The sequence below is a fragment of the Argopecten irradians genome, chromosome 2 (assembly GCF_041381155.1).
Source record: "Argopecten irradians isolate NY chromosome 2, Ai_NY, whole genome shotgun sequence".
NCBI classification, from domain to species: Eukaryota; Metazoa; Mollusca; class Bivalvia; order Pectinida; family Pectinidae; genus Argopecten; species Argopecten irradians.
Genome location: NC_091135.1, coordinates 51,112,930 through 51,125,037, shown reverse-complemented (window position 1 = coordinate 51,125,037; position 12,108 = coordinate 51,112,930). Strand labels below are relative to the sequence as shown.

Here is a 12,108-nt window from a genome sequence, read left to right as displayed (position 1 = left end):
GTTGTATTTGTAAAACTCTAGAACGTATGATAAATACTAGATTAGTTTGGTTCCTGGAATCAAACAATATTTTAAGTCCTTTGCAAAGCGGCTTTAGAAACCGCAGGGGAACGGTAGACTACTTAGTTAGACTAGAAACATTTATACGAGAAGCATTTGCCAAGAAAGAACATCTTGTGGCCGTATTCTTTGACCTTGAAAAGGCATACGACACTACTTGGCAATTTGGAATCATGAACGATCTCCATGATATCGGTATACGTGGTAATTTGCCAAAGTGTATTTCAAATTTTATATCTGAGAGGCATTTCAAAGTTCGAACGGGTTCAACTTATTCAGAAACAGAAACACAGGAGATGGGCGTCCCTCAGGGTGGTATCCTGTCCGTCACACTTTTTGGATTAAAAATTAACAGCATAACTAAATGTCTTGGCCAATCTACGGAAGGGTCTCTATTTGTTGATGATTTCTTGATCTGTTACAGATCAAAAAACATGCACACTATAGAACGACAACTACAACAATGTTTAGGCAAATTACAAAATTGGGCTGACGAAAATGGCTTTAGATTTTCAAGATCAAAAACTGTCTGTATGCACTTCTGTCAAAAACGAAAACCGCACAATGATCCTGACCTCACACTCAATGGAATTAAAATTCCAGTAGTTGAACAAACTAAATTTCTTGGACTAATATTTGATTCGAAACTGTCCTTTGTTCCACATATCAAACATTGAAGGATAAGTGCTCGAAGGCGCTGAACATTCTACGAGTTTTTTCCCATTCTGATTGGGGTGCAGACCGTGAAATGCTTCTACGTATCTATCGGGCACTTATTAGATCAAAACTTGACTACGGCTCTATTGTCTATGGATCGGCTCGCAGCTCCTATCTACAGATGCTTGACCCTATACAGAATCAGGGACTGCGTCTCGCACTTGGAGCTTTTCGAACAACACCTGTGAAGAGTCTCCATGTGGAAGCTAATGAGCCATCTCTAGACGATCGACGAAAGAAATTATCTTTACAGTATGCTGCTCAACTGAAATCCAATCCCAAAAACCCCGCATTCGATCTTGTATTTAATCCACAACACCAGGACATATTCAGACAAAATCAAAAGCTCATACCAACATTTGGCATCAGAATTTCAGAGTTTTTGCAGGAACTAAATATAAATTTCGACACCATTGACGAGTACACCATATCGGATGTACCACCATGGCTCATTCAAACACCTGATATCAATTTATCTCTACATGAGAGGGCAAAATCCAGTGCATTACCCGAAGAACACAAATCCTCCTTTCGGGAGTGCATTAGGGCTTTCCCTGATCATGTTAAGATCTACACTGACGGCTCAAAAGATGGTGATAAAGTTGCGGCAGCATGCTGTACATCTAATCACTGTTCCTCTCTTCCGACTTCCAGATGTTTGCCTCCATTTTCTCTGCGGAATATTGTGCTATCGGTCTGGCTCTTGACCACATCGAAGAACACCGCATCGAAAAGGCAATCATCTGTTCAGACTCTCTTTCGGTTCTTCAGGCTTTGAAATCAAGATGTCCTAGAAATACTCTAATCCAAAATCTTTTAATCCGAACATTTCAATTATCTTCTAAAACTCAAATTACTTATCTGTGGATTCCCAGTCATATGGGTATAAAGGGGAATGAACAGGCTGATAAAGCAGCTAAGACTGCTCTTCGCCTAGCACAAACAGATTTGAAACTACCATACACCGACATCAAACCTTCAATTCACTCAGCCATCAAACACCATTGGCAACAAAGGTGGTCTACCGAAACAAACAATAAACTGTTTAAAATTCAACCTACACTTAATCCTAAACTGTCCAGTCGGAGAGATCGCAGAGAGGAAGTTGTTCTCTCTCGGCTCCGAACTGGACACACATATTTTACCCATTCCTATCTATTGAGAGGGGAGGATCCTCCCACATGCCATGCATGTGATTCTCCTCTCACAGTGGAGCATATTTTAGTGCACTGTATTGATTTTAAGCACATACGAGATAAGCACTACGATGTCTCCGACATGTACACTTTGTTTCATGCCGTGAGACATAATCGTATTTTTAATTATCTCAAAGAAATCGGTATTTTAGATAAAATATGAACGTTTTTCTCATCATATTATCGTATCAACTCAAAATTTCATCGTTTCATCAACATTTTGCACGAGTTTTCTCGTGTGTTTTAGCCAAAACTATTTTATCCCATGCAAACCTTTTTTATCAAATACACGTTTACAATCTGTGTTTTAATCCTTACTTGTTTTTTTTACCCTGATCTTTTATCCTGATAATAATGCTTGACTTGTAGTTTGGCCCTAAATGACCTTAGTTGTCGATGGGCCGTAAAACTCAAACAAACAAACAAACAAATTATTCACAAGAAGTTGTTTAAAGGATTTTAGCCTATTTGACCCCTGAGACCTTGAATGAAGGTCAAGGTCATTTATTTGAACAAACTTGGTAGCCCTTCATCCCAGCATCCTACAGGCCCAATATCAGTACCCTAGGCCTTATGGTTCTTGAGAAGAAGTCGTTTAAAGATTTTAGCCTTTTTGACCTTGAATGAAGGTCAAGGTCATTCATTTGAACAAACTTGGTAGCCCTTCATCCCAGCATGTCACAGGCCCAATACCAGTACCCTGGTCCTTCTGGTTCTTGAGAAGAAGTCGTTTAAAGATTTTAGCCTATTTAACCCCTATGACCTTGAATGAAGGTCACGGTCATTTATTTGAACAAACTTGGTAGCCCTTCATCCCAGCATCCTACAGGCCTAATATCAGGTCTCTAGGCCTCTTAGTTATTCACAAGAAGTTGTTTAAAGGATTTTTGCCTATTTGACCCCTTTAACCTTGAATGAAGGTCAAGGTCATTCACTTGGACAAACTTGGTAGCCCTTCATCGCAGCATCATACAGGCCCAATATCAGTACCCTGGGCCTTCTGGTTCTTGAGAAGAAGTCGTTTGAAGATTTTAGCCTTTTTGACCCCTTTGACCTTGAATGAAGGTCAAGGTCATTTATTTGAACAAACTTGGTAGCCCTTTATCCCAGCAAATCACAGGCCCAATATCAGTACCCTGGGCCTTCTGGTTCTTGAGAAGAAGTCGTTTGACCTTGAATGAAGTTTTCATTTGAACCTTTTTGACCCTTTGACCTTGAATGAAGGTCAAGGTCATTCATTGACTTGAACAAACTTTGAGAGCCCTTTATCCCAGCATCCTACAGGCCCAATATCAGTACCCTGGGCCTTCTGCTTTTTGAGAAGAAATCGTTTAAAGATTTTAGCCTATTTGACCCCTGTGACCTTGAATGAAGGTCAAGGTCATTCATTTAACAAACTTGGTAGCCCTTCATCCCAGCAACCTACAGGCCAAATATGAGTACCCTGGGCCTTCTGGTTATTGAGAAGAAGTCGTTTGAATGAAAAGTTTACGGACGGCGCACGAGGACCCTTTGGGTCAGATGACCTAAAAATATTGAATATGTTCAATATAATCTAATACATATATACCAGGGGGTCGAACGTGTCTTGGTATGCGAAGGTGTAATTTGGTATGCGAAGAGTGTCAACAGTGACTGGTAAATCGCTCATGTCGCTTCTATGCTTAATGCAACACTCTTATAGTAGATGTTGCATTTCGGTGACAAAATGATTTCAGTTTCTAAAAATGCAACATATAATTACTGTCCTCACTTAAAAAAATCTATTGAAGAAAAAAACACGCGATTCTCACGCTGAAAACAGCACCTGGTCATGGTACATGCCTTTTTTTGGCTGAATCTGAAATTGTAGTTCGTTAGAACAGCCGTATGATAAACAGAATCTTTCAAAATACCCTATCAAACAAGGTTTACCCTGTTTCCACCGTGAGAAATGACTGAATTCGCATTACCGAGCGTTTTATTTCGGTGTACACAATTATGGGTATGCGCAGTCGTGGACACCACCGGTTTTGGTATGATGTGGTCTGTTTACATACAAGTGATGTAGATATATAGAAAGTGGTATAACTGCTTAAATATGTGATTTAGGTATTTTCTATAATGGACTAAACATCAAATTTATTAGTGAGTCCTTTTTGTCAGGCATACTCAAGAAAAATCCATAATAAAAGGAAGAATTGCTCGAAACGCAAAAGCAAATACTGACATGTTCTTTGCCAACTGTAACACCATAAATTATGATTTTCCGTTCTAATAATATTGCTCCATGATCACCGAAACAGGATTAAATATTTCAATTTAAAAAAAAAAAAAACTTCAGTTTTTTTATAAATATGCGCACTTAGACATGTACATCCGTTCAGTATGAAAATAGAATTGTCAAAGTCACAACATAAAAGTTTGACTCGAAGCGGAACAGGATCGGACGGTAAGGAACGAACATACAAGCACGTAGGGGAGGGGTGGTACCTGCAATATTATAGACTAGACAGAAAATTGTGTCGTCTTTAGCCGATATAGTAGGTCGGGTATGTATATTCGTTCTACAGGTGGGAGGGGGGGGGGCATAAATTAAATACTCTGTTCTGACGACTGTAAACACGCAATTTTAAATAGAAATATTTTTTTTTTATTTTATTGATTTGTAATAAAGGCCCCATGCAGCTTTCGATGAAATAAACCCCTGTTACATTAATGTTACAGCCATGGTCATGTTTGGGGTGTGTAGCGTGTATGAAGTGCGGGGGGGGGAATGATTCCAAAAATGAAACACACTAAGTATCGGCTACAGCTAGGTTCATTGTTTGTTGGACCAAAACTAGTTTATTTTACCCATCTGTTATAATAACAGCATTAGTTCTTGTGAAATAACATGTTAGTAAAATAATAGAAAATTTGAGTTAAGTAGTCAAACACTAACATTCATCATACCAAAACTGGTGGTGTCCACGACTTCGCATACCAATAATTGCGTACACCGAAATAAAACGCTCGGTACCGAGAATTCAGTCATTTCTCACAGTCGAAACAGGACAAACATTGTTTGATAGGTTATTTTAGAAGATTCTGTCTATCATACGGTTGTTCTAACGAACTAAAATTTCACATTCAGCCAAAAAAAGTCATGTACCATGCCCAGGTGCTGTTTTTAGCGTGAAAATCGCGTGTTTTTTTTCTTCAATAGATTTTTGTTTACGTGAGGACAGTAATTATATGTTGCATTTCTAGAAACTGCAATCATTTTGTCACCGAAACGCAACATCTATAAGAGTGTTGCATGAAGCATAGAAGCGACATTAGTGATTTCCCAGTCACTGTTTAAACTCGAAGCGGAGCTTTCGTCGCCATATTTGCTTCGCATACCAAATTACACCTTCGCATACCAAGACACGTTCGACCCTTTGTATACATACGGTTCAAATCAAAAGTTTATTGTTTTTCCAGTTTGAGAACGACATCCTCCAGATAAGCATCAGAATGGTGAACAGATACTTTGAGGGCAACATCACTAAAAAATCGGGAAACGTCTGTGATGTTGTCAGGGCCATTTCATCAATGGTAAAGTAATGTTTTCTTTTATCGAAGCTAATTTGTTCTTTTCAGACTGATCCAAATAATATTAAGTCATTGATTATTTAACAATAAATTACCCAACCTACGTGTTACTCAATATATATGAATTATCAGACCTATAAAATCATCAACGGAACGAAATATTTTTTATAGTATCAATCACCTGTTGTACTATACATGTATCATATATAAAATTAAACCTCACAGGAGTATGCTATTGTTAACCCGATAGGGTTATTCTTCGTTATCAAATGTCATTTAAGACGACCAATTTCATTAATGAGATGGCTAATGCATTGTGTGTTGTTTGTGAGCTACACTTGTGTGTTTGTTAGATAAGATTAATTTCCTAACAGTAAGGACGGCCTCTAATGTAAGGGGTGTGTAGCGTGTGTGTAAGAAGTGCGCGGTGCGTGTTTTGGGATACTGCGGTATATTCGTGTTGTGTCTTCTTGTAAAGTCCTTTTATAGTGCTATATCACTGAAGCATGCTGCCGAAGACACCAGTCAACACCCTCAACCCGGTCACATCAGACAAACAAGTCGCCCACTTCCTTTATGCTGAGCGCATTAAGTAGGAAAAGAAACAACCATTTTATGGACTTTGTGTGTCTCTGCCAGTGGACAGAACACAGAACCTACCTTACAGGAGCGAGCACTCAACAGAAGGACAATAGTGAGGTGATGACAATACACTAGGAAGAACAAAGGAAGAAGAAAAAGGACGATATCCTAAATTTAGTCGCCTTTTATGATCATGCAATAGAGGCAGCAGGTACAAATTTAACGCCCTACCTGCAGGGTCACCATCTAATTCACAATTTTGATTGGCCTTATACTTGTATACGAACACACGACGGGCGACGCTCGACGACAGACAAAAGATGATTAGAAAAGATTACTCGGGTCATTTATCATCTAATAAACCGGGTTGTTTCTGATTAAGTACACTATTTTGTGCCTTACAAAATGTGCATTCAAGTAAATCCTATTTCAATCTAATCTAGTAGTAGATAGCCCTGCAGGTAGGGCGTAAGAATTGTACCTGCTGCCCCTATTGCATGATCGTAAAAGGCGACTAATTTTAGGATCTTATCTTTTCTTTTCTTCCTAACTGACTTTACCTTTCCTAATGCCTTCCTTGGCACCGCCTCACTTTTGGCCTTGCGTTGAGCGTTCGCCCCTGTGAGGAAGGCTCTGGGTTCTGTCCCCTGACCGAGACACACCAAAGTCTATAAAAGTTGTAGTTTCTGCTCCTGCTTAGCGCTCAGCAAACGGGGAGTGGGACGACTGGTTCGTCCGTTGTCAGTATAATGTGACCGGGTGGGGTGTGTTGCTTGGTGTCTTCGGCAGCATGCTTCAGTGATATAGCACTATAAAAAGGGCAATAGTTCCACTATACAAGAAGACATAACATGAATTTACCGCAGTCTCCCAAAACACGCACCTCGCACATCATACACGCAACACACCGCATACATGGGAGGCCGTCCTTACATGACCATGGCTGTTAATAGGACGTTAATTAATCAAACAAACAAAATCTAATCTAGTAATATGATATATTTGTTAACGAACTTTTCTGTCTATGAAGTCATTATGCCGTTACAAACGATGGTGTATTTGTGACATGATTTTCAAAGCAAATGAAAATACCCGTTAAAGACAAGATTGAATTATTTAAACATATCAAAGTTATATCGATGTTCCACGATACTTCCGTTGAATCCTATTTTGCAGGTTAACTCTAATGATAACCGTGGAGTCCTTGTTGGTCGCTGGAATGGTGATTACGGTGATGGCACCAATCCTTCAACCTGGGTTGGGTCTCCTAAGATTCTGTGGCAATATCGAGACAATGGATCTGTGAAATATGGCCAGTGTTGGGTTTTCGCTGCCGTCACTGTTGCAGGCAAGTCTGAATGTCTCTTCTTTAACATTATCATACAACGGATTGAATGGTGAAGGGGATAAAATATTAATTGCAAAACGCCCTTCATATATGTAGGCCTATTATGCTATATATAGCTATACACGTACATTATGTAAAAAATCATATTAAGATGATTCGATGCCATATTTATGCATGTCGTAATCTGGGAAAATGTAGTTAATTGTTATTATCGTCGTATTCTCTATAATAATGTACTTTCTAATTCTGCACAGTTTGTAGAGCCCTGGGGATCCCTTGCAGACCTATCACAAACTATAACTCTGCCCATGATGGAAACCGATCCATTCAGATAGAAAGGATAAAATTCCCTGAAAAGGATGAGTTCGAGAACACAGGTGGAGACAGCATTTGGTAAATGTATTATAAGAAATACAAAAATCTTCATAGGAGAACATTAGGTTTTCGTATAAAAATCTGATGTTTTTGGAAGACAGTTCAGTTACACTGTAAAACAACCGAACCTAGCGTGCGATTTGATTTTGTGAATTTTGCTACCAATAAGAATTCGTGATATTCGAATATAACTTGATTTACAGTATGATTGAGCGAACAACCATATAAACAACATCTTAAAACACAATTGAAATAGTTTGTTCATAATTAGGACTAATGTTGAATAAGGTACTCATTTAAAGAGTTGAGGCTTGATAAGCAAACAATAATCGACAACAAAGAAAATCCGAAAAAAACATATTTAGACATTAAAGTGAAAACAACGAAAACTTTCCTCATTATTCGAAGTATTCAAACGGTAAAAAACATTGCTTGTACCACAATAAACTATATATTTTTGTCTATTTTATGTTATTAACATTGCTCAAAACAAAACTCAATTACCCATACAGATGACATGTATTGGTCACACGCAATAATTATGGCAAAAAGCTATATTCTAAAGAGGAAAGAGGTTTTGGGAGAATTTGATTTTACTTGTTCTTAAAAGTTTTTATCAAAAGGAAACCATATAATAGGGCAATGGGGGCAAAATCTTAGACCAAACTTTAATCATCGGTCCCCAAGGATATTTCTTGTCAAAGTTATATATTTATGGCTTTATAATAGTAGTAATGCAAAAGAATTATCTCGGTCTGTTCAGAGATCCAATGAATGTCAATATCTATGCAATATCTTCTCCTCTTCACCCAAAGATGGTTCTAGTTAAATTTGATGAACATTCCCTTTTGTTGCTGGTAGCAATTTAAAGGAGTTCCCCTAACTAGTCTGGTCCCTCCAGCCAGCCCCAGTGGGTTTAAATTGTTACTATATTTGAGAAATACGATTCTATTACACATTAATGGTCCTACAGATCTTGGAGAAACTTCATCATTTACTTTCTGACTAGTAGTGATGTAAAGCGATTCCCTCTCTTTCTCTTATTTTAAGAAAAATCTCATTCCTTTTCCTAAGTCATCAAATTGACTAGTACATTTTTAAAGGCCATGGCACAAATTCAGATCAGGTTAGCTGAAACACATTTTATAAAAATAAACCGTCTTAAGTATGGAATATTTATAGTAAGTATACTATTAAAATAATAACTATTAAATGTGAATTTATTTTCAAACAGGAACTTCCATGTCTGGAATGAGATCTGGACAAGGAGACGTGACCTTCAAATGTCAGAGTTTGATGGATGGCAAATCATAGACGCAACACCACAGGAAGAAAGTGAAGGTAGGGCTGATTTCACACAACAGCGTGTCGTTTTTTTATAACTAAGCAAAATTAAACAGACTACAAACATGTATGGGTAAACTGGAGGAATATGTAATACAAGATAAGGAGACTTTCCTACGTCAGACCTTTTCTTCTACAATACAAATGTACATTGATTTGAGTCTGTGAGACACGGGGTATGCTTAACAGACAAGATTTATAATTAATGGTAAAGAAAATGTCTTTGAAACCCTTTAATATCGCTGGCAAAGGAAGATACAATGGCGCTCGGTTTAGACGAAGTGGAAGTATATACTGAAGAGGATTATGTTGAAAGAAACAAAACAATTGCAGACCTTTGTGGAGGTCGTATGGTATTGTACCACCTTGGTAGAAATAAAGAACGACCTACGAGCGTAGCTGGAGGTCATTGTTTTTTATATTACCAGAGATTACACCTTTTTCCACATCCGGCCAATTCATGTACTCGGAAGCTATTTGGTCAAGAAGGATACATGTTTTGTTATCATCTACCCTCATAGTATTAAAGTGGAACTTCTCTAAACCTATCATGGTTGGTGAATAGAATTTCGACCTGTTTATAGAGAGTTCGGTTTAGAGAAGTGAACCTTATATTGATCATCACGATCAGGATTTAATTTACCAGAACTCGTTTTCTACACTTAACTAACCAAATCCATGTGCCTAGTGTTCGTTATAACTAATCGATATTAATGATTATAATTCTTAAGGTTTAAGACCCTGTTTAAACTAGCAGTTTTTTTGTATGCATGTATATCACTTTTTAGGTGTACTTGAACATAACTTTGTTGGTATAAAGTGCCTAATCATTCGTCCTAACCTTATACATTACTGTTGACTTGTAAATGGTTGTACATTAGGGCAATATATGCATAAGATATATAAAAATCGAACGTTTAAACTGGGTCTTAAACCTTAATGTGAACGTTATCACAAAATAGAGAATTGCATGTTTGTCGAACAGTAAAACTAATTCGTTAAACATCTAGACAATAGACATGTAAATAATTATATTACCTCTTCATGTAGGATTACCGTATGCATACATCTAAATAGCCTAAACAGATGTGTACACGCCCAGGGCGTGCCACTGATGTTGTATTTCAGGGTCTGTTCATAGGTTGATCAGACATAAAGACATCGGTGTCGCTCCGGTAAGGCCGGTTTCGGTTGATCATGACGTCATTTTATTAGACTTGATGGCGTAAACATATACGTGTGACAGGTGGTTTGTTTCTTCAATAAAAACAATGAAGAAAAAAAACAGATAAAGGAGCTTATTGCATACTTCCAACCTTTCACAATGAAAAAGTGTGGCCAATAAATATGGCTACCATAGTAACCATAGACTCCATAATAACCCACGTTCATGGCCAATCAAGATTACTTGACCATGAAAGGCAATGGATTCCCCATTCCCCATTAATGGCCAATCAGGATTTTTACCTGACCATGTAACATTTAGGATGGGTTTTTTTTTTCTTTTTCTTTTACTTAAATCTATAAATTATGCATATCACACTGGCCAACTATATGATTTTCAATACCAGGGTATTATTTCATTTAACCGCAAAGATGGCAAAGATAGATGGTATTTGACCTTTATCCCTTCTTAATGTAGACTATAAAATAGCATCAGCAGCAATAGCTAGTAGAGTTAAAAAGGTTCTTCCAATTATCATTAGTGAAACACAGACAGATTTTATTAAAGGTATGTTCATCGGAGATACCACTAGATTTCTTTATAATATCATGACTCTGTTGGAAGAGAAAAATCAGTCAGGATTCTTTATATTTTAGACTTTGAGAAGGCCAATTTCTACTTGGTCAATGTGCCGATGATGCTTATCGCCTACTTGATGGTAAAAGTCAGTCACTATACACATCTGTTCAGATACTTGCCGATTTTGCTAGTGTATCAGGATTAAAAATAAATTTGCAAAAATCAAGTGTCCTGTGGATTGGTAGTAAGAGGTACTGCAATGACAGAATACATTTATGTCCTGAATTGAATATAAAGTGGTCTTCTTTAAATTTTAAGTTGCTGGGTACAGTATTTTCATTAAACCTTGAAAACATGGAACTAACTAACATTTAACTCTGTCAGATAAACAAACTTCTTAGATACTGGACTTGTCGGGATCTGAATTTTATTGGACGTATCACTGTCATAAAGACACTCATATTACCAAAACTTGTACATCTGTTTTTGACACTTCTAAACCTGTCTAAATCGTTTATTACTTTATTTGAACAAATCGTGTTTGATTTCATATGGAATTTTAAATCTGAAAAAAAATAAACGTGACACTCTAATTGCATGTAAGGAAAATTGGAGGTTTAAACGTGACTAATATTTTATCTTTTATTAAATATTTGAAAGTGAAATGGATCAGGGGGATATTTGTAGATACTAGGAAAATCTTACTAAAGGAAATATTGTCATTTGAATTCGATTTGTTATATGAACAGTTATAAAACGAAAGAAGCAGAACAAATTAAAACCATTTTTGGAAAGATCTGATAGCAGCTTTATCAGGAATACAAGGTGAGCCTAATACCCTTGCTAAATACTTAGGTTTATTACTAATCAATATGAAATTCTTAGTGAAGTAAAGACCTTCTATGAACAATTCTACTCTGTCGACAATGACATAGAAGAAGTAAATTTAGATGAATTTTTAGATGGTTTTGAAGTTTCAAAATTAAAGGATACAGAATCTTTAAGTTTGGAATGGCTAATAACATATGAGGAGGCATCAGTAACTCTTAAAAATATGAAACATAATAAAAGTCCCGGGTCAGACGGGTACACATCAGATTTTTTCAAATGTTTCTAGGACAAATTAGGATTTTTTGTTGTCAGATCTATTAATCATGGTTACTTAAATGGTCAGCTTTCAATTA

The 12,108-nt window shown here is 37.1% G+C and overlaps 1 protein-coding gene across 1 annotated transcript in view; it reads left to right on the top strand.

The window, feature by feature from the left end:
• The window catches only part of LOC138315846 (protein-glutamine gamma-glutamyltransferase 2-like), a 51,104-nt gene that overhangs the window by 18,187 nt on the left and 20,809 nt on the right, over nucleotides 1–12,108 (top strand). Inside the window, exons 7-10 of the mRNA XM_069257147.1 lie at nucleotides 5,421–5,534; nucleotides 7,290–7,461; nucleotides 7,716–7,854; nucleotides 9,071–9,177. Of these exons, the coding sequence (XP_069113248.1) occupies nucleotides 5,421–5,534; nucleotides 7,290–7,461; nucleotides 7,716–7,854; nucleotides 9,071–9,177 (532 nt within the window). The remainder of the gene's footprint in view (nucleotides 1–5,420; nucleotides 5,535–7,289; nucleotides 7,462–7,715; nucleotides 7,855–9,070; nucleotides 9,178–12,108) is intronic.